This window comes from Pleurodeles waltl, chromosome 1_1, assembly GCF_031143425.1.
Source record: "Pleurodeles waltl isolate 20211129_DDA chromosome 1_1, aPleWal1.hap1.20221129, whole genome shotgun sequence".
NCBI lineage: Eukaryota > Metazoa > Chordata > Amphibia > Caudata > Salamandridae > Pleurodeles > Pleurodeles waltl.
The window spans coordinates 63,660,661-63,683,953 of record NC_090436.1 but is presented as its reverse complement, the minus strand read 5'-3'; the positions used below and the strand labels follow the sequence as shown (position 1 = coordinate 63,683,953).

Genomic DNA, 23,293 nt, shown 5'->3' with positions numbered 1-23,293 from the left:
TGACAGCAGCATCATGAGGGGGGGGAGGGGAGTCTGAAAAGCCTTGTGCTTCTGGGAGTCCAAGGAGGAAGGAGAGGCGGAACCGTATCTCCCAATATAAAGGTAACTTTATATATATATATATATATATATATATATATATATATATATATATATACAAAAGAAAGAATGTCCTGATCAGCATGTCTTCTGGTAGATGTAGTTTATAACATCTCGTTAAATCAAATGATTTTTAAATGTATTTTGTACAATCTTGTTTCAGCGACTAAAGAAGATTTAGAAACAATTTTCGAGGTGTATTAACAAATTACAGGGGCCCTCATTAGTTTTTAATTAATGTTCACATAGGATTCATATTAATTTGTTGCCTAAAATAGCACAATCCCCAAAGTTCATTTTAAAAATAGCCCTTACTAAATCCTGCACCTCTGATGTGTAAATATTAATATTTAGATGTTATTCCTTCAATCAACTGTTGCCATTCATTTATTTTAATTCTACCATTTCGGTCTCACCGGACCTTGTTCACAGGTGTTTCCTGTGTACTGATTTAGCGCTTTAAATAAACTACCCAAAAGTAACAGAAAAAATACTAAAGTTATACCAAATTATCAAAAGTTACTCCTAAACATCACAAAATATATACACTTTAACAAAGAAAAACTAAATACTTTTTTATACATATTTACCAAATTGCAACAATGTTTTAACTGCAGTCCAAGATGTTTTTCCACTATGTTTCACATTGCAATGTCTTCTGGTAGATGTAGTTTATAACATCTCGTTAAATCAAATGATTTTTAAATGTATTTTGTTCAATCTTGTTTCAGCGACTAAAGAAGATTTAGAAACAATTTTCGAGGTGTATTAACAAATTACAGGGGCCCTCATTAGTTTTTAATTAATGTTCACATAGGATTCATATTCATTTGTTGCCTAAAATAGCACAATCCCCAAAGTTCATTTTAAAAATAGCCCTCACTAAATCCTCCACCTCTGATGTGTAAATATTAATATTTAGATGTTATTCCTTCAATCAACTGTTGCCATTCATTTATTTTAATTCTACCATTTTGTAAGATGTGTTCTTCTTCCGTTGTCATTTTTCAGATAGACATACATTTTTTACGCTAACAATATAAGTTGATTGAAGGAATAACATCTGAATATTAACACCTCGAAAATTGTTTCTAAATCTTCTTTAGTCGCTGAAACAAGATTGTACAAAATACATTTAAAAATCATTTGATTTACCAAGATGTTATAAACTACATCTACCTGAAGACATTGCAATGTGGAACTTAGTGAAAAAACATCTTGGACTGCAGTTATAATAAAGCCCCCGGGTGGGCCAGGTCCCAACCTCCCCGGGTCTTATATTTAATAGTATGCAGGCATGGGGGCCTCCTCCTAAGGCTTATTTATGCCCCGGGGTTAACCTATATTTGGTAGTATATGACAACCTTGCGTTTATCATAGAGGTATGAAGAGAGACAGGGAAAGTGTTAGAGGAGAGAAGAAGAGCGATAAGGGGGGTGTTGGGGGAAGTGAGTGGATACTGGGAGGTGTGAGGGGTGGTGGTGGAGAGGAGTAGGAGGGAAGGGGAGTTAATTATTTTGAGGACAAGTGAGACGTAAGTGTTGACTTTCAACCAAATTTTGTCTTTTCCCTTTCCTCCCACGTATGGGATGAGAGTTTGGATAGGTCTTTCCACTCCAAAAGGATGGTTTTGAGGCTTACACAGATGAGGATATCCCAAAGAATGTGGTCATGTTTGTTTAGTGTTATCTGTATGTCGGGGGAGGGATTCCCAGGGCAATGGGTATTATAGAGGGCATCCATTTTGTGTGAAGGATTTGTGAGATGGTTTTGCTTATTTCGTTCCAGATGCTCTTAGAGAAAGTGCATTCCAGTAGTATATGTTTCAGGTCACCTGTTCCTCCTTACAACTCCATCATTTATCTAAGGGTTGTAGGCCAAGTTTGCCTAATTTAGTAGGGATCCAATGAACCATGTAGGCCATGCAACATCTACTATGAGCTAGCAATGGCGTAGTTTTGTTTGAGGTAAGGTTCGACCATGTGGAAGACCAGTTGAAGGTTGTCTCCTGGTGCTACAAGACTCAAGTAGAAGTGATTTCCACTCAGTTTGTATTGATTTTGCTAGTGTAGAGCTTGTAGGAGATAGAAGAGCGTTCATCTGGGATGCTGTGTGGTCTCCTTTAGTAAATGTTTGTAGTTTGGTGTGTAAGTCAGGGGGTTTGGGAGTTTTGCATCTGGATATGATTGTCCTAAGTTTTAAGACGTGGTAGAAGTCTAGTTTCTCACGGTTATACCTTGTTTTAATTTGGGAAAAAGGTATGGGTTTTGAAAGTGTACCGAGATCGTCTACCACTAGTATGCTTTTTTGTGCTCATTTGTCCAGATGGTGTTTTACTATCTAGTTTGATATTTTCGTTGTACCATAAGGATGTGAGAGTTGAGTAACACATTTTGTTGGAAAGTATGCTGTCAACTTTGCCTAGGGCCTGTGCTGTGCTTGATAGAATAGGTGTAGAATGGGCTGTTTTTATCATTTTAGTGGGGATTACAGATATAAGGGAAAGTGGATTTGCAAGAGGTTTCTCAATATCAAGCCATGAGGGGGGATTGGTATTAGAGTTGGATAGCCAAAGGCTTCTTTGTTTTGCTAGGAAGACATGTTGGTATCTCGTATAGTCTGGTAAATTTAGGCTGCCAATTTTTTCCAAGAGTCTTAGGCCCTCATTCTGACCCTGGCGGTCTTTGACCGCCAGGGCGGAGGACCGCGGGAGCACCGCCGACAAGCCGGCGGTGCTTCAATGGGGATTCCGACCGCGGCGGTAAAGCCGCGGTCGGACCGGCACCACTGGCGGGGTCCCGCCAGTGTACCGCGGCCCCATTGAATCCTCCGCGGCGGCGCAGCTTGCTGCACCGCCGCGGGGATTCTGACCCCCCCTACCGCCATCCAGATCCCGGCGGTCGGACCGCCGAGATCCGGATGGCGGTAGGGGGGGTCGCGGGGCCCCTGGGGGCCCCTGCAGTGCCCATGCCACTGGCATGGGCATTGCAGGGGCCCCCGTAAGAGGGCCCCTACATGTATTTCACTGTCTGCTGCGCAGACAGTGAAATACGCGACGGGTGCAACTGCACCCGTCGCACAGCTTCCACTCCGCCGGCTCGATTCCGAGCCGGCTTCATCGTGGAGGCCTCTTTCCCGCTGGGCTGGCTGGCGGTCTGAACGAGACCGCCCGCCAGCCCAGCAGGAAAGTCAGAATTACCGCCGCGGTCTTTCGACCGCGGAACGGTAACCTGACGGCGGGACTTTGGCGGGCGGCCTCCGCCGCCCGCCAAGGTCAGAATGAGGGCCTTAGTTTTTTGTGGGATATTCATTTTTTTTGTATTGTCATACGAAATCATTGATGATGGTATCTATTTTGGTCAACAAATGGTCTGCCATATATATAGGGGACATGCTAATTCAAAATTTAAAGAGTGTGGTTATCTTCACTTTGGTGGATTCTATTGTCCCCCACCGTGTAATGTATTTGGAGGACCTATTGTCCAGGTGTCTTGCCATTTTCTCATAGTGGGTGAAGGATTCTCTGAGGTTTTCAGTGAACTAGAGTCCCAGGTATTTTATTTTGTCTAGAGCCCACTTTAGTCCATGATTGGCGATAACAGAGCTACTGCAGTGGACGTTTAAAGGGAGGACCTCTGTCTTTTCTTTATTGAGGCACTAGCAGGCAACATTCGCATAGTTTTTGATAGTAGATATGATGTTGGGCAGGGCCAAGTCTGCCTGAGTGGTAAATAAGAGAATTTTGTCTGCATATGCAGCATGTTTCTGCAGGCCTGCCTTAAAGGTAATGCCTGGGAGATAGGAGTTCTCTCTAATTTGGATTAGGAGGGGTTCTAGAGTCAATAGAAAGAGTAAGGGAGAGAGAGGGCACCCTTGTCTAATGCCTTTTTGAAGGTCAAAGGAGTTAGATAGCCTACCATTGATATTTATTCTTGCTTAGGGTTCTTTATACAGGGCAAGTATCATTTTATTAGGGAGGGCCATAAGTTAAAGTCAGTAAGAGTGGCATAAAGAAAAGAGCATAAGACATTATCGAAGGCCATCTCTGCGTCAAGCGCTATTGTGCAGGAAGGCTGATCAAGTAGATGTGCTCTCTGAACAGCATGACTGAATATTCGGATGTTCTCTGCACTAGATCTTCCTTTGATAAACCCAGATTGTGACGGATTTATTATTTTGTTGAGTATGGGTTCCAAAAGGGGAGCAAGTATTTTCATGTATATTTTGCAGTCATATCCTGATGCAATTTATTAGGGATATTGGACAGTTATTGGACAATAATTTTGGGGATTTGCTGGGTCTTCCCCTTGTTTAGGTATAACTATAATTCTTGCTTCTGCAGCTGTTCCTTTGATGGTACCTGAGTTTGAGAAATGGAAGAATAAGTCTGTTAGGGGGAGATCAGGGATGAGGCACATATCTGGTAAAATGAACCTGGGAAGCCGTCCAGGTTAGATGCCTAACTAGCTGTGAGTTGTTTAATTTTGTAGGGAAGTGCCTCCTTTTGACAGGGTTACCCCCACTTTTTGCCTGGTACTTGGTGTGATTTCGACTGAAAGTGTACTGGGTTCCTGCCAACCAGGTCCTCAGTGCAAGATCTCTTTCCCAAAACTGTACAATTGTTTCACCAATTAGCAAAGCCTATAGCACCCTCTGAAAGTCCCTAGTAAATGGTACCCCTATTACGTAGGTCCTGAGGTACTAAAGAGGGTCCCTAAGGGCTGCAGTGTAAATTGTGCCACCCTAAGGGATACCTCACCAAGCACATGACAGGCTGGCATTGCAGGCCGTGTGTCTTGGTACAGATAAAAGTGAAAACATGACATGGCACACAATTTGTGTGCCATGTCCCCTAACACTGCATGCAATATATGTAAATCACCCTTCCAGCAGGCCTTTTAGCTCTATGACAGGGTGCATTATATTACATGACATAGTAAGTAGGCAGGAAAGCCATTTTAAATGCAAGTGCTGAACACAGGTCAATATGAGTTCCCCAGCTACATAAAGGCTTCACTGAAGATAGGAATGTTTGGTATCAAATACCTCATGGTGATAAACCCACATTGATGCTAGCGATGGATTTATTGATACATGCACCTAAAGGGCACCATAGAGGTGCCCTCTGAAAACCTCAGCCTCCTGTGTGCTTGCTGATTAGTTTGAGCCAGCCTGCCACCACCAGAAAAGAGTCCGACCCCCCCTTAAGGTGAGAACATTTGCTCTCGGGTGGTCAGCTACAAAGCCTGCTCTGGGATGGGCGTTACACACCCCCACCCAACATCATCTACACTTCAAATTGGGAAGATTCAAAGAAGCCCACTGCACATCTGGCTTTCCTTACAAAGAAGATGCCGACCCCCTGACCCAGCACTCATTTTGCACCTGGACAAGCAGGAAATTGAGTTTTGAGAGGGGTGTGACCACCCCTCAGATCAGTCATACCCCTAAGGTGAGCTGCCTGATCTGGACTCCACATTTCAGAATCAACCATCTTGGTGTTGGCAGATTTAAGATTTCAGCGGCAGGGTTATGCCCACTTCCTACAGGAAGTGGTCATATAGGGGGTGTAGTGACCCTGGGGTAAGTAGCCTAATGGCCACTACCTTACACTCCCCGAAATGCCCCTATATTGACTATTGTGTGTATTTGTGGGCGTCTTGCACTCCTCTGTGTTAAACCTAAAGCTGCTTGACCACACTACTTCCAAATAGAGAACTGTGGGATTGCATAGCAAGCCCCTGTCCACTCTTTGGGGAACCCCTGGACTCTTTATATGGTACATCTAGTTACTGACACACCACATAAAGAGCCTGCTTCCTACAAATTGTGTTTGTAATTTCATACTGGGAAACAGGTTTTTCTAGTGAGAGTTTAGTAGTATTGTCTATCTTTGTAATATTAATTTTGTTGAGGTATTCTAAGCATGTTTTGTAAGGGGTATTATTTGATTTTGAATTGAAAGAATAACTTCCTCTTAAGTGGAGGTTATGCTGAGATCTTAAGTGATAGAGGTTATTCTTGTTTTGTGTTGGTTATGTTTTAAGTAGGAGGCTAGTATTTTCCATGCTTTTTTTGCCCCTGCATAGTTTAATGCCTTTATATCTTTGGATCATTAAGTGAGTTTTGTTGCTAAGGGTTTTGTTGTATTCATATTTTGGTTTTGTTAGGAGGTTTATTTGGATCCCTTGAAGTTTTTTCTATCCATTTTGTCTGCTGTTCAAGCTCGTTTAGGGAACAATTATCCTGTTTGTTTTTCTCCGACATCAGTCTGATCATTTGTCCCCAAATGGTGGTTTTAAGGGCATCCCATATAATTTGTGGGTTAGGACCTGGGTCCTTATTGAGTTTTAACTATTGGTCAATCTGTTTCCTGATTATTTTTTCTCTAAATGTGGGCTCTTCTGTTAGGAGGTAATTCGTTCTCCATGTTTTAGGTTTAAGGGTGGTACCTGAGGTGTTGTACATTAAGGAGATGCAGGCATGATGAGAGACCAGGATCGGTCTCTCAGGATGGTGGGATTAGTGGTAAATGATATGTGGGGTTTGTCAACTAAAATGTAATCAATGTGAGAGAATGAGTTATGAGAATGAGAAAGAAACAAAGTCTTTCCCTGTGGGATGGAAGAGTGTCCAGACGTCTTCTAGTTTGTGTGTTTTGCAAAGGTTTAGAATTTGTTTGTGGAATTTGTTGTGTTTAAAGGCACACACAGCATTTCTGTCTAGTATGCCAAAGCATGGTAGGTTGAAATCACCACCCATAATGATTTTGCATTGAGGCAGAAAGAGAGTCATTTTTTGCTAAGATTAGTCCAAAAAGTTGGGTTGTCTTTGGTGTGAGTGCAAATATTTACCATCAAAAATTCAGTGTTGTTTTTCAGATTTTTTGTAATGAGCCATCTGCTCTCAGGATCTGCTTTGGTGGAATTGATGGTTAGCTCGGATGATTCGGAGATTAGGGTGATTAGGTCATTTTTTTGTTGGCAGCTGGGGCGCACAAGAGATCACTAACCCAGGCTTTTTTTTTTAATAAAGAAGCTTCTTTCAGAGAAACTTTTGTTTCTTGTAGGAGCATGAGACCTCCTTTGAGTTTGTTTGTGCAGTCTAGGATTTTTTGTTGTTTCGTTGGATGGTTTAGACCCTTAACGTTAAGGGAGAGTATTTTTATGTTATGCTTTATTTGAGGTATAGGCATTTCCAATGATGGCCAAAAACATTTGGTCTTGTAGGACGGGGTGGTTAGGGGGCTGGAGAGTTGTGGTTTTGCGGGTTGATGAGGGAGTAGAGCAGTGGGAGAAGGTGGGAAGTGTAGCAGTAGTAAGAGATGAGAGGATTAAGTATAGAATTAGCATAAAGCAAGTGAGACTGTGTCTGGGTACCCTATGGGGGTACTTGGGGAATTTATTTGACGGGTAGGTAGTGAAGGCCTCAAGCATACGAACCTGAGACTAAGGGCAGAGAGCCGCCCCTCTGCAGTAGTATGGGTAGTGGTTGTACTGACTGTTGGCTGTACCCAAGGTAAAGTTTGTGTGAGCTAAAAATCAGCAATGGGAGTCTGTAGGGGGACAGTTGTATGAAGGGGTTATGATGACTCAAAAGTGAAGTGCGATGTGGTGGGGACTGATAATGTAATATTTGGGGTACAGGCGAGTACTAATAGTTACAAATTTAAGTCTAAAACATTTGTGATGAAGATAAGTGCAATTAAGTACAGGATTAAGTTAAAAAATTAGTAGTGAAGTTTTGTTCTATTCAAAGTGGATTGCACATTCGCCATATTTCATAAATTGTAGAACCTTGCCTTTGAAAATTTGTGATAAAGATAAGTACTATATGTTGCTAACTTGAAATCAAAACATTTGTGAAAAAGTCAAACGGACATTTTTAACTTTAAAACATTGGTAATCGCATTCGGTTGTACTCAAGGTGTAGCATCTAAGTGCCATAATCCACCAGTGTGAGATTGTATGAGGATTGTTGTCCGGCGGTGCTTTTAGTTCCTAAATTGCCATATGGTATAGTGAGCTGTGATATGGTTAAATGTAGAGTACGGTCAAATGTGCTAAATGACATTGACAGAATGTCATCAATAAAGTGGATACATTACCGGAAGAGCTGGTTCTCACAAGAAACATGGGGCATTTGGAACTGTGAGTACCAAGATAATTGTAAGAGTGTTATACACAATTTGCATGCAAAAACCTGACTGAATTCACAATATTGCGATTTGTGGTGTGGGGTATATTTGTTTGGGTAAGGTGTTGTCCAATAGAGGTTTTGTCAATTGTCAATGCCGCCAATGTCATACATATTATTTGAGATTCAAGTTTGTTATAACTCGAGGTCTGTGGGTCTGGATTTGGAGGGAGTAAGAGGGCGTTAATAACCTGTCCAGGGCAAGTTTAGCAGCTATAATTTAGTTAGATATTTGGGGCACATTAGGTTAAGCAGTGCTGGGTATGGCAGAAATCAACCACATCTGTACTTAGTCAATGTTAAGGACCAAAAGCTTTAAGTCTTAACATAAGCTTACAACACAACGGACTGGTTGTGGATGCTAGTAATGCTTAGTGATGATCAGTGCTGATAAGTGTTGGTAAGTCGTGATTAACATTCTGGCATCCTTATTAGCATTACCCTTGATGATTAGAATCACCGTTAGCAGCCTGTAGAGCAGGTTAGTATAGAGTTAAGAGCTCATCTGTAGGTCCTGAATGTCTGTGATAAAGGAAACCAAGTCTTTAGGATCTTCAGATATGGTGGACATTTTCCATTATAGGTCTTTTTAAGCCTCCCTGGTTCTATGAAGGAGAATTGTATGGAGAGGTCTTTGAGAGATTTGTTCTGAGATAGAAACACTTTTCTCCTTTTGACAGTATCCTTGGAGTAATCTTGAGTAATTCCAAAGGAGGCGACTTACCATTTGATCTTCTATATCTTCTTAATATGTGACAGGATGGCTTTGTTATGCAAGTATCTGAGAAGTCATAAATTGTGAGTAAGAAGGTGGGTACCCTGTGGGCTCGAGTTGTTTCAAAGTCTTTGGTAAACTCTAACTCTCGCACCTGAGGGATCCATTTTTAGATGGATGCCGCACAGGAAGGCACTTGCCTCTCTGCTCCCTCTGGGAGATCAAACATTCTCAGATTGCCCCTCCTATTTCTGTCTCCAAGCTCTGTGACATTTCTTTCCAGTCTGTTCAATCTTGCCATGGTGCTTGTCGTTGTTTTGAAACAGTTGTGTTGTATTACTCCAGGTAATTTTTCCATGATTCCACCTCAATGACTCTATTTTCTAAAGATAGCATTTCTTCTTTCAGAAATTTGAATGGATTCTGTGGTGTTTTTTATAGATTAGGGTAGAATATGTAGCCCGTCAAGCTTTTGCATGTTTAGGTCCAAGGATGCAGTATTGTCTGGTTTTGGCTTAATAGGGGAGTCGGAGGTGGGGGAGGTGTTCTTGCTTAGATCTCTTTGGATCTTTACTCCCCCCCCTCATTGGTTCCTGAGAGTCAGGTGCTCTTTGATCAGCCATGTCGAGATTGTATACTGTTTCTATAAAGGTGCGCCTATTTTGATTGTTGCGATAGACTAGAGGTTTATAATTTGTGGTAATTGTGGCTGGTAATTGTGGCAGAAGGCGGTTCTTCATGTCCCGTTAGTTCAGAGTCAGTTCAGAGGTATAGGAGCTCGGAGGGTCAGGCGCCAACTCTACTCTCCACCTACACTGAATGTTGTGTAATGTAGTAATACACTATATCAATTGGCAGTATTAAGAATTATCTAGAGGGAGCACCATGGAATGGTCATGGCCATGTTAAGGTCAGGCAGCTAACTTTCAGGCTCTTGGTGCTTAGCTTAAGTACTAATTCATATTAGTTATGGGGTCAGACTCCTACCAGACCATCACTGTTGTGAGGATCATCTCTGCTTCTCTGGATTTTCCATGGAGGAGATTGTGCAGGAGTAGGGGCCCTTCAAACGATCGCTATCTTCACAACGGCCATTTTGGGGTCAGGCGGGCTGCTCTCTGTATACAATGTGAAGTGCGATTGCTCCAAAGCAGAGTCTGCTGGAGGTATTTTGGCAGCATTTCAGTGATACATCAGAGGTGCGGAGTTCTGAGCTGGTCAGGAAACGCTGAGTTGGAGCCTCTGCAGCCCTTAAGCAATTAGGTAGCTGAGTTTCAAAGATGGGCATGGCAGAGCTCATTTTTTAAGCAGCCATTTTCTTTGGGAGGTAGCCGAGCCCCCTTCCTCTTGTTTACTGAAGTTGCGACCTTGGGGTGGGGTCCTTGGGGCCTTCGAAAGCTCTGGGCGGGGGACATGCAGCCCTTCTCAACTTCTTGGGGAATTTAGGGCCCAGGAGTGGGCTCCTTGCGGTCTATAATGGCTTGGGGATTTTAAAAATATGTCCTTGTGCTGCCATTTTGGGTATTTTTACTGATTTTGCAGGAGTCCCACGGAATCACAGCAAAAAATTCTGATTTTAGTTTTTCATTTTGACCCAAGAGGGGTCCCTATGGATCCCTCCTTCGGGGCTAGGGGGACAAGGTATACCTACCCTGCCTCCTTATGGTATTTTTTTTACTTCAGGAGACTAAGGCCGAACTTTTCTCTGATGTTGTTGGCAACCAATCAGACCGCTCACTCCCCCCCTCAGGAGTATGATTCCTGTGGAAGCGAAATGGCTCAAAAAAGCTTCCTGGGAGGATCAGAGCACTTTAATTTTAAATTGGTGCTCAAGCAAGACTCTCTCCAGCCTCTTGCAGAGCCAACCATCTAGATATACAATTATATTTTAACTTCGTATTTCAAAACTACTGAATGAACTTACACCAAATGACAAAAATTGCAATCTGTGGACCAAATTCTAGCTTCCTGCTAAATTTTGTGGTAGAATTCTATGAAAAATAGGGATTTTGCATTTTGGGACCCAATTTATTTCTCGGCTGCCGTTTAACCGATCACCCCAAACTTTCTATGCAGAAACTAGGCAAAAAAGAGCACTTTTTTCTTAAGTTTCTTGTAGCTTCGTTAAATGGTACCAAATGTATTAGCATCACAAAAACGTATTAGCTATCGAAATGCTGACCTAACTATAACTGCCTTTGGTGATCTCCACTGGGTAATACATACGCTAGCGGTGCACAAAAAATACTGGTGCCGCCCAACGGTTTTTGGCTCACTCAACCTTGTTCACGGTTGTGTCCTTTCTGGATGAAAAGGGTCTTTTTAGGAGATATATATGCATATATATATATACACACACACACACGTATATGTATAAATATATATATATATATATATATTCATATACACACATATATACACACACAAACATAAGTGGTTAATTGTTAAGTGGTTATGTGAGTGCATTAGTGGGTGTACGAGGGGGTGAAAGGGGGTTTAAGTGTTTTTGTGGATGAAGTAATCAGGGATACTCATCTGTGACCTCACTGACCATGTCATGAGTGATGTTAAATGTGAGGTCATAAGCAGGTCATTGAGGGGGCATAAGTTATAGTTAGGTCACATAAATATAACTGCTGAATTTCTCTGGTTTTGTATGGGTAAAATCTGAGCCTAACTATAACGTCCGTGTAACTTTTGTTTTTTTCTGTGAATTTCAAAGGTTTTTTTATCCGGTTCTCTAGCTATTACCCTTGTAACCATTGTTTTTTTCAGTGAATTTCTATGGTGTTTTTTTAATATGAACCACCAGTAGGTAATAAATATATACACACACACACACACAAAGACACACATGTGTATATTCATATATATAAAAAAAGCTGCACATTAATATGTCACCTAGTGACCTGATTCTCTTAGAAGTTATCTACATTTTTTAGATGCTCATCCCTAAGCAAGAAATACCAATTCCTACATAAAATCTTCCTCACACTGGACTGGGCTGAATTGTACTTCAAAATAATGTCTTAATCCCCTCATCTTCCTTTACACTGTCTTTTCTCTGTGGGCACAATAATTCCTGTCTTTGTTTTGTGGTGACCCTCTCCTTAGCATTCTCCATTACACCCGCATGATAGCCCTGTGTGATGAATCCTTCCACCATCCTCCCACCTTCCCTGTCACATTCTTCTTTAGTAGAGCAAATCCGTTTTGCTCTTATCATTTGGCTATAGGGGACACTCTACTTTAATACCTTTGGATGTCCACTGTTAGCATGTAGGACAGCTTTGGTCGCCGTTGGCTCCCTATGTATTTTACTAACCAATTTGCTGTCCAGGACATCCAGATGAACATATAGGAATTCTAAATGAGCCTTACTGTACATATGAGTGAATCGGATATTATACTCATTGACATTCAAACGATGTATGAATTCCTGCAATTCCGATTCATCCCCTTCCCACAAAGTTAAGAGGTTGTCTATAAAGTGTGACCATAGTGCCACTCTGTCCATGGAATAATCATTATCATCACCCCAGGCCACTTCCTTCTCCCACCCCACCATGAATAAATTTGCGTAGGTTGGGGTGAAGGAAGTGACCATCGCAATATATATATATATATATATATATATATATATATATATATACACACATAAAATATCTCAAAAAAGGGTTAAAAAAGCCTCCTGTTTTGCAGTGCTGGTGAACTGTCTAATCTGTTGAATTTTAATTGTTTCAGCACAACCTTTTTTTGGTTGTTTAGCACACCAACTGGCAGGGCTTTGTGGTGAATGGGGACAGATTTAGCAATGCAAATTCTGAAATAAAAAATAATTGCCAATAAACAAATGTAAAACAGATGAGATAAATTTAATTAGAAAAGTACACATCTAAAGAGAATTCACTCATCGCCTGAGACTGGTAAGAAACACCCACACAACAGGTGGATACTGAGTCAAAAATACTGTCAAGTGGTTTGCACATTTAAATAACGATAGACAAGGTAGAAAAATATTCATATAGTGAGAAAATGTAAATACTATGCAGACGTAGGAAGTGATAATCATTTCAAACAAAAATCAGTGACACCTGCCTGACAATAATAGCAGGGAAACAGATGTACACCACAGCAAAGGGATACAATATATTTATAGGGTATGTGATGGGGAAGTCATTATCAACTCATACACAGAACACTAAATGAGGACAGGGAGAAAGTGTGGTGCCATCTTTGATGTCTGATGAAGCTCCTGACATGTACATTTGAGATACAATATATCCTGAAAATGTGTCCTCTGGCAGTTTGCAAGCTTTGCATCTTGGTGTACCTGTTCCTGATTCCAGCATGTGGAAATTGGTTTAATGATGCCAGTTATCCATATGATGTACCCTACACCATGAGGAAACATGACAGGTTTTTGTGGGCTACAATATGTGATATAACTCAACCTCTGCCTTACTGACTCCATAATCACCTCTTTGATGGACAACCCACAGTGCCTCAGAATTGTCTAATTGTTTTCATCTTCTGGATTGAGTCCTGAAGGCTAGACTTATGTAGTTCTTCTGCATAAAAACATCAACATCATCAACATCATTCATTGAGAAACCAGTGTGTGTCTGCATCTATGCTGAACATGCTTATGGCTATCAGGGGACCTCAGAAGCTGTATAGCAATTTGAAGCATGAGACCAGAGAGCATGTGACATAGTGACCGAGATAGAAATTGAGGTTTAGTTGTAATGAGTGTGAGCACATTCTTGCCCTGTTGTCTCAGAGCATTGCTCAAACATTTCAGAGAAATGCTTCATATGTATACTGGTGGTATAACTGGAAAAACTACTTGTGATATCCTAAACTCTGCTTCATTTTATTCTTCAAGGCAACATGGTATCTATATCAGAATTTGTGCAAGGCAGGTTTAGTGGCCCAGTGAACTGATGCATCTACTGCAATCCTGTCTAATGTAGGGGTGAGGGATATATTCCACTCTGCAGAATCTACTCATGCACAGCAAAATCAACTCGAGGACCTGCACCCTCTGGTCCACCGCGTGGTGCTGTTCACGAAGATATTTCAGTGTGGAATGAGCTAAAGTCTGAAAGGGGAAGATTTTTTCAGCAACTTAAGTTCGAAAAACTTGAAGTTATTAGTCCAAAGCTTACTCAACTTCTCAATAGTTTCCTTTTTTCTGGATCGCTACCTTCCACCTGGAAATAGGGACGAGTCTACCCACTGATAAAAACAAACCTCTGACAGACACCTCTACATTGTCTAATTACTGACCCATCTCTCTTTTGCCAGTCCCATCGAAAAATCTTGAGAAGTTTGTCAATAGCAGCCTTTTTGAGCTTCTTGAATCCAGCTCTCTCCTATAAGAAACTCAGTCAGAATTTTGAATCAGCCATCTTAGCTGCGCCCAGACATCTGTGCAGGACCCTTGATTCTGGGAGTACCGCAACATTTATTCTCCTCAAGCTGTCAGCCGCGGTTGACACTGTATTGCATGCAATTTTGTTATAGAGGCTACGTAGTCACGGAGTGCATGATGCTGGCACTGAAGTGTATCTATTGATTTCTTAGGGACCGGTCTCAAGCTGTCTCGCTCCCACCCTTTACTTCTGTTTCCCTCCCTCTTCTGTACAGAACACCTCAAGGCTCATCGTTGAGCCTTACCACCATATTTAATGTATATATGTCTTCTCTGGCATCCCTTGACCAATCTTTGTGTGTAAATAATTTCATATGCTGATAGCGCTCAGCTTTTCGTCAGTATTTCTGAGAACACTATGCTCACTTAGAGCTCCTTCAAATCCTGTCTGATTGCCTTATCCAACTGGATGAAGGAACGTTGCTTACACCTTAATACCAGTAAGACCAAAACCCTCATCTTCAGAAAAGACCAATCCATCCGATGCACTGCTTGGTGGACATCTAAATTTGGAGATCCCCCAATTCATCTGTAGTCAGCTAGAAACCTCAGAGTCAGATTTGACACTGATCTCTTATTTTCCCCTCATATTACTGAGGTCTTGGCTTACTGTTTCACCCTCCAACATTCCCGCAGAAAGCTGCTGATCATACATACCCACACCTCTTTCAAAGTAGACATGCACTAATTATATAATGATGGGACTATACTAATTAGCTCTGTCAGGGGACAACCAAACACCGTACATCGCTTTTCGTGCATTGAAGAACTCAATTCAAATCGCTTGTATTCACTTAGCTCAAAGGACGCTAGGTCTAACTTGTCTTCTTAAGCTGATTCAACCTTATTCGCCCTCATAACAACAAACAAAGTGGCTGTGTAAAGATAGTGCGCACTTCCAAAGTTATAGGCTAACGTATAAATGAAGAGTCCATGGCGGTAAAGTCTATGTTGAAGGAAGGAGTACCGAAGTGGTTTGTCACCCAGCCACAGGGTGCGTAGGTTGTCGCCTGGAAAGGCCACAGTCCATGTATAAGAAGAAAAGAAACCACGTATGTAGAAATTTCAATTTATTCCTTTATGGTGTCTTGGAAAAACACATCACTTGTTCCAGTAATGTAGAAATGTGCATGCTATCAAAGAGCCAAAACATCTCTGATGTTCGAAAAACAACAGCCGACACGTGTTTCGTCAAACTTTTTCAAGGCTCCAACTTTTCGGAATATCAAATTGTGTAGTGAAAATCCAATTATCAATATTGTTTACGAAGTGTCTGCACTTTGAGGCTTTTCGTGTCACTAGCGATAGAAGTTGGGTTGAGCGTCTCCTCTGCTCAGACTTATCATGGTCTTCGGATAATCTATCTGTTTCATGCCATGCTACCTCATAAACAATATTGAACATTGGATTGGACCTCTACATTCAGAGATCAGCAGCTAGTCTCATCCTCAACCTCCCACACAGGACTCAGAACACATCACACCTCAAGGAGCTCCACTGGCTCCCAATGCACCAATGCAATCAATCAATACTCCTCACACATTCAAAGTGCGACACAACTTAGGCCCCACTTATCTGAACAGCGCCAACAACTTAGACATCTCAACTCAACAGGACTTCTACTTGTACACATCTCATGCATACACAGAACCAGTGACCAGGGCCTTGCATCACTTCTAGAGCTTGGAACTGCCTCCCACTCCACTCCAGGGGCATCCTCCTCTCTCCTTGAATTCTGAAAGAAACTGAAGACCTGACTTGTCAATTATCCAACCTACCATAGGAAGGACTAAGCACCCCTGCTCAGTTTCCGGATACCTTTGCATGTGATAGCACACTTTACAAATATGCATAACATAACATAACCACATAACTGGTGACTGGCGTGTTTGGATGGATGATTGTGTGAGTGAATGAGGTCTCAATGCTCCCTGAAGGGAACAAGATATTGATGCAATGTCAAGCACAGCCCACACACACCCTCAAGAAAACACTGCATTAGTAAAAACGATATCTCAGGAAATAGTGAGGTGTATTTCAGTCAGTTAAACTACCTGCTAGATAGAATCTCACATCCTTACACAATCTGAAAATGAGTGACTGTTTGAGGGGAGCATTTTTATTGAATAAAGAAAGTGTTGATTCCAGTCCTATTAGAGTAAATGGACATGTGTGTAAAGCCTGACATTCAAGGGACTCCCATATGGCTGAGGACAAAGCTGTTCTACTAATAGAAGCACTCACACTGGGATCAGGAAAGCAGGAGGGAAGACATCTTGGAGGTAGTGTTTTTCTGAGCTAAAGTGATTCAGGGTGGATTGGTGAACATCCATAGTGTTAAACTTTCGAAGGCAAACTCAAAGCTGCCCAAATGGCTTTTAAAAGCCAAATTCACTTATGAAGCAAAACATTTTATGCAAAGGGATATCCTGTAAAAAGTGCTGGGTGCCACGTCTGTATTGAAAGGGAGCCATTAACAAGACAAACAAATGTAGCTATGAAAGCATTATGTAAAGAGGGTTTTATGATGGGAAAATGATGTGTTTAGCACCTAATGAAATACAGAGCTGCAGACCACATGTAAATAACTGAATCGCAGTAAAATAAAAATGGATTAGAGTATAACAGGAGTATACAAAATCACTTTTTTTTCAACATTTCATGAAAGTTTGTGAAAATTACACAAAATAATGGTACATTTTATGAATTTACCTTGCTGTATCTTGTTTGATAAGTGAACGTGAGGGCTTTCCTTATATTCAAAATTCACATGACATAAGGATACAAGCACTTTCTGCTTCGAAAATACATCTTTTGCTCAAACGAATCTTCTGTCAAACTAAGGCCCATATTTAAAATGACGCAAATGCGGCGCAAAAAAATGTATAAATATGGGCCTAAATTGTGTGAAATGTCACTGTTGTGAACTATGGGATTTCTCAAATTTTGGGTAGGATGAAAATCACATGTAATAACATTTTCCATGGACCTATTGCACGCTGAAACAGAAATGTGAATATTATCTATGGTTGAATTAAAAAAGGTTGAAATGATATTTCGGAATAACTGTCCATTCTTTCTTATGATGCCTAAGGCAGAATGTAGACACTATTAGAAACAAAGAGTAGGCATGATGAAAAGGTTCACCCTGTTGGTCCAGAGTCACTGAGAAGCACACAACTGAAGATGTAACTCCCGAATTCACTTACATGGATGCCATGATATGCACACTTTCTTCTTAAGAGAAGCACATTGCGGATTCTTACAACTGTGATAAAGTTGAGACCTTCTCCTCATTACCATTACAGCACCACTAATTATACCTACCACATAAAAGGGAGGTAGATAATGTATGGAAACCCAAGAACCATCTCCATATGTAGAGGTGCTGCCAAGAATGTCCTCAATGAGAGTTTGCGGTTCTGTATAGTGGTAGAAACATGAATGATGTCAAAATCAGGGAAGTTGAGCGCTTGCAATGTATGGTGATCAAGAGTGAAACATGTCAAGATCATAGTGAGCTCCTTGAGTGAAACACCCTTTATGCACCTCTGAGGGTACTCCTTGGTTGTATGCCAACTGTACCCACCTTCACGCAGTCTTAAAATTACTGTTTAGATCTATTCCTGCCAGTGTTGGTGGTAGATCCTCCGTTGTTGAATTACATTCCTTTGCACTGAGTTGATGGAAGAAGTATCCGCCATTTATTGGCTGATGTTCAATTGTTGCCCTAGGTCAATCGAGGGCTGTGGGAGCAGAACATCATGGATGAAATACCATCCGATATAAAAGTTGTGCCCTAAATATAAGTTTCAAAAATACCACCACATTGGAGTTAAAAATAGAAAATATACACCAAAATGAGAACATATTTTTGAAAATGACATTTAGGATACAATAGTCACATCAGATATCTATTTATATGATATTGTGACATTTAACCAAATGAGGCCCTTAGAATTGTCAAGCCCTTAGAATTATCAAAATCCAATACCAAATATAATTTTTCAAGTAGACAGGTTTGTCTTTCAAAAAGTAATGCTAACTGCAGACGATTTTATTTTGGTAGATTTCACATTTTCAGAGTTATCCAAAGCACACATAATTTGAAATGCATACAAAATGACTTGATTCATGCCACTGTGAAAGAGTACAGTCTGAATTTGACCATGTCTGGCATTATCTGTTCTACAAAGGCCTGTTTACATCTTTACAAGCCATTAAGGTTACACTGCATCCAGGGAAAGCACTGACCAAAATGTGTTTGTGAGATCAGCTGATATCGTGTCATGAGCGGTGTTTTGAAATTTGAAGCCCTGACCTCTGTCCCCATGTGCTCTTCCAGGTCACGAACGATGAAATGTGTGAGATCTGTGAGGTCTGGACGGCGGAGCATCTCTTCCCATGCCGGGTCTGCTCGCGGGTGTTCCATGATGGCTGCCTCCGGCGAATGGGGTACCTGCGCGACGATAACACGCTGGAGGTCACAGAAACAGCGCACACTGAGACTGGCTGGAGCTGCAACTATTGTGTAAGTGAATTGGAAGTGGGAGGGAGGGATAGGTAATGGCAATTCCAGCACAGTTGGGAAAAACAAGCTATTGAGAGAAGAGATTTCCTTATAAAATATGGATCCTATCGACTGTGATCTCATGATGCTGCCCTGGCTCAACTAGGCAGAAAGGATAGAAATCTGTACGTTACATTCTGAATTGATTGTTTTATTGGTACGGGGTACAGACTAATTCAGAGCAGTGGAAAAAATATCCTTTTAGGACCGCCTCCTTCAGAAGGTATGCCTGTCTTAAGAATAGCAAAGAGCATGTTTGATAACTCCTAGGACAAAGCGGTCACTCAGCCACCTATTGATAGTTTAAACTTAATTTGGCAGGATATGTCTAAAGTCCTGGTCTACTTCTGATCTTTTCAATATTCGGCGTAAATTACAAATTTTAGGACACTGAATCCTTCACTAATTCCTCTCAGGCAGACCTGCAACAAATAGACAGTCTGCTATATTAATTAATGGACTGCCTTTTGCTCTAAGGGGAATAGTTACCTACCCTTTTTGTTTAAAGCCTTGTTCTAAATCATTATAAATTACATAAACTATTATATTGATTTGGGTCATCAGATCTATCTTACTTGGGGGTGTTTGTGAGACTTGTCTCTCTGGGTTATTTCAGGCCAAGTCAAAATATCCAGGATGTTTGACATTGACTACTATGTTTCAAGCACCAGGTAAATACCAGTGTTTAAAATTCTATCCGAAGCAACTCTATACCAATGCCTGGTAGTGATTAAATGAACTGAATAAAACCTCTCCAGAGACTGAATCCAGCACTGAAGCTACAGGAGTAAGTGTAACATTAGCAACGCATCAATCCTCACATTCAGTGCCTTCAATAGAGCCCTTTTGTACAAATTCTTAGTGCTATGGGATTTCAGGCTTCATATTAAATATATGCAATAAGCTTTGCTTTTCTATTCCTAGTCGCATTTCAGCTCAGCTACATTTTCAGGACAGCTTTGCCTGTCTCAGTGATGCTTCACGAGTGCCTTATTGTGAAATTACTTCATCCAACCAGCAGGTTCACTTATCTGCTACAACAGATGCTCGATTCTCTTGCTTCACCCTTGTGTCCCTATGCTCTTCCACGTGTGCTATCTCACCAACCAATTCTAACAGATCTGTTTGTAATGACCTGTTTTGTTTTACACAAGTAGGCACCTTCAGATCCTCTCCTCTGCTTCCCACTGAGTTCTAAGTTATTAAATTGGCCTAGGATTTCCTGTCTACTATTATGTGAGATTTCTTCTGAACTCCAAAAACCAGATTCCCGCATCCTCAAATGCTTGACTTTTAAATACTCTTTTATCTCTAATTACCTTTGGCATAACCTCGCCACACCATTACTTCTTACCATTTACCACAAAATGGTAGATGTCTCCTACGTCTTGTTGGCTGGGGTTCCTTCTGCTTGAAGTGGATGGTCTCAAGATGTTCAAACTGTTGGTTCTCTGCCTCTTTGGACTTCCACCCCATAGGGCTCTTACTCCAGCATCTCTCACAGCTGCAAACCAGTTGTGGCTCTTGACTCAGCATTAGTAGTTTACTTTGCAAAACGTATGCGGATCACTCCGGGGTCTTTAGTGCTACATTCTTCCATTCCATTAGCAACTGGGTTCACCTCAATAGGAAACTCCTGTTGGTATACACTTTTATTGACGTTAATGAGAATTTCCCTCATTGTCCAGATTTACAAAGACTCCATGGTTGATAGCCCGCTACAGAGGACCTAAACCGCTTTCCTCATCTACACATTCACTTTCAACCCCCTGTTCTGCTTCTTTCTAATGAGAGATCCTATTCATTACAACACATTCTTACCACAGACCTGTTCGGTCACCTACTCACTGCTGTGCAAGGAATGCTCTGCCCAATCAGTTTTGTATGAAATGTATCCCCAGCCTTCTATTGATCCTGTATGGGCAGCGCCCTTTGGAAAATAGTATCTTTCCACTCCGAAAACTTCCTTAACCTATCATCTGTAGTATGAGTAGAGACCACTAATTGATACTATCTAGAAGTAAACTGCAAGCCATTCCCAGTTCTATAACGTATATGTGAAAGTGCACAATAGTTCATAACTTTGGAGGGGCTGTAGATCAGCCCACTTTGATGTGGCACTAAGGTGCCATCTGATTCATTTTCAACTTGACCCCAGTCTTGAATACAACCAAAATGCACATCAGTTATACACTCTGGCAAAGACAGTGGCTCAGCAGTGTCCAGTAAGGAAGTAACTACACGACAACTAAAGCTGGATACAATACAATAGATTGGACTTGGTCTATGAGGACCACTGGTGGAAATCTCAGATGCAGAACCCATGAAATGTATAAAGAGTGTTGGATACACTTTAAAGCGTTGTTAGCTGGAGATTGCGTTTTAGTCATCCTGGCGGTTTAACTCTGGTATCTGGTCCGTCATTGCACAGCCTGCCCATGACCCCACCTCACTTCAACATTTTCTGTTTCTTAGCAATCAGTGCAAAAGACTCCTGTTTGTCACATAATTTAATATTTCATACTAATTCTCAGAATGAAGGACTGCTATTTGAGATTGCAGTTGCATCCCAAAATGTATATTATATGTGAAAATATATTGTGAATCAGGGAATGATTGGTCCCATCTGCTTTCAGCCTCATTTTGAATGACTTGGGGAAATAGTTGATTAAAATGCATTTACACGGTTGGGCCAATGGGAAATAGTCCTCCTGATTAATTTAAGTTCAAGCAATGTGATTCTAATCAGTCTGTCAACATAATTGACTCTAAAACAAAAATGATGATTATTGTAAAGAAAACCTCACCCTCAAAAACAAAATCTAAATTAACTGTAAGATCCTCTATGTTTATATTACCCTTTTGTTTTGGGCACAATTTGTGATCTGGTCATAAAAAGAGAATTGGAGGCACTCCTAAACCAATCATCCGGTTGCATAAATCAATACAGAAAAATATATCCAGCCAAAGTGTTGCTCTCCCAACCTCGACATTTCAGTCTAAAATCACTTTCTACTACTCTGTCTGATCCCGAAATCTGCAAGTATTTTTTCTTGTTCTTCATTAACAACAACTTGTCCAGACTTTAGCTTCTGTTGGTGCCTGCAACAGGGTCCTCTTGCCCTGACGAGAAATAAGCTTAGCTGAAAAGTAACTTAGACTTTGCAGCATTATGTCCTAATTTAAATTGGAATGAGCTACCAGAGGCATCTGAGCGTGTTCCGAGACATAGTAAACATAGCTGATCACACGTAACTGAACTGAGTAAGACCTGTCGACTTAATGCTGAAGGGAATCCTGTCTATAGGGGAGATCCGTCACTCCAGCTAACAACAATGCGTATTGAGGATGGAGACAGATCCCTGCTGCTCCAAGCAACCCATGGGTTGCGACATCAGTGCAATATTTTATATGGCACAAGCGCCGTATGTTTCAGTAGCACGATCCCCAGTAATAAGCTCCATGTATGTCTGTAAATTTGTTTAATTCTTTAGGACTGTAAATTCTGGTGTCCATTCATACGTTATGCACTTATTTGTCTTGCATACTAAGAAAAGAAAGTTGTTGGCCAGCTAAGAGTTTCTTCAGATTAACAATGGCAAGGTTACTTAATACTTTGTTGAAAGCCCAACCTAGTTATTCTACCCTGTACTGTTGCTAAACTAATCTCCATCACCCTGGAAGGTCGGACGCACTCGCAGAAGAGACACAATGCACTATTTGACTCTATGATCTCAGGTTTGGTCCTTTGTCCATCCTGGAGCCCATCAACTGACTTGTATTTGTTGCTTAGAGGCTAGGACTGCAAGTGGAAGGAGCGCAAACTACAGAGAGAAAACAGAGTTTTTACAGACCTGTTTACTTTTCATATCTACTGCACTTTCATGACTCATGAGACAAGAGGTAGCAAGGGAAGTGTAGGTAGAACCGGTTGACCAGACAGTGGTAGAATCTGCTTCCCTTTAATGAATTTAATTGGCACCCATGATCAGACAGTGTTCCCTTTTTAGCATAAATATACAACATAGCTGGATTGAAAATCAGGGACAGAGTTATTAAAAAAATAGTGCAATGCAGAGCAGTGTTAGCGCGTTTGACCTTAATAAGTAAACTTACAAGGGGACGCCAGTAGGTTGATGAACCTTTTGACTCCCAATTAAGATGTTCTTACCATAGCTCCAGTACATAATCAATAATCAATACATAATAATCAATATTTATTAGCAATCAATAAATCAATAATCAATAGAGTCAGTAATTTTCACACACCATGATC

At 41.1% G+C, this 23,293-nt stretch overlaps 1 protein-coding gene across 2 annotated transcripts in view; it reads left to right on the top strand.

The window, feature by feature from the left end:
• PHF24 (PHD finger protein 24) overlaps positions 1–23,293 on the top strand; it is a 334,345-nt gene that overhangs the window by 229,232 nt on the left and 81,820 nt on the right. For both annotated transcript variants that reach the window (XM_069213593.1, XM_069213678.1), the window contains exon 3: positions 18,793–18,978. In XM_069213593.1, the coding sequence (XP_069069694.1) occupies positions 18,793–18,978 (186 nt within the window). The remainder of the gene's footprint in view (positions 1–18,792; positions 18,979–23,293) is intronic.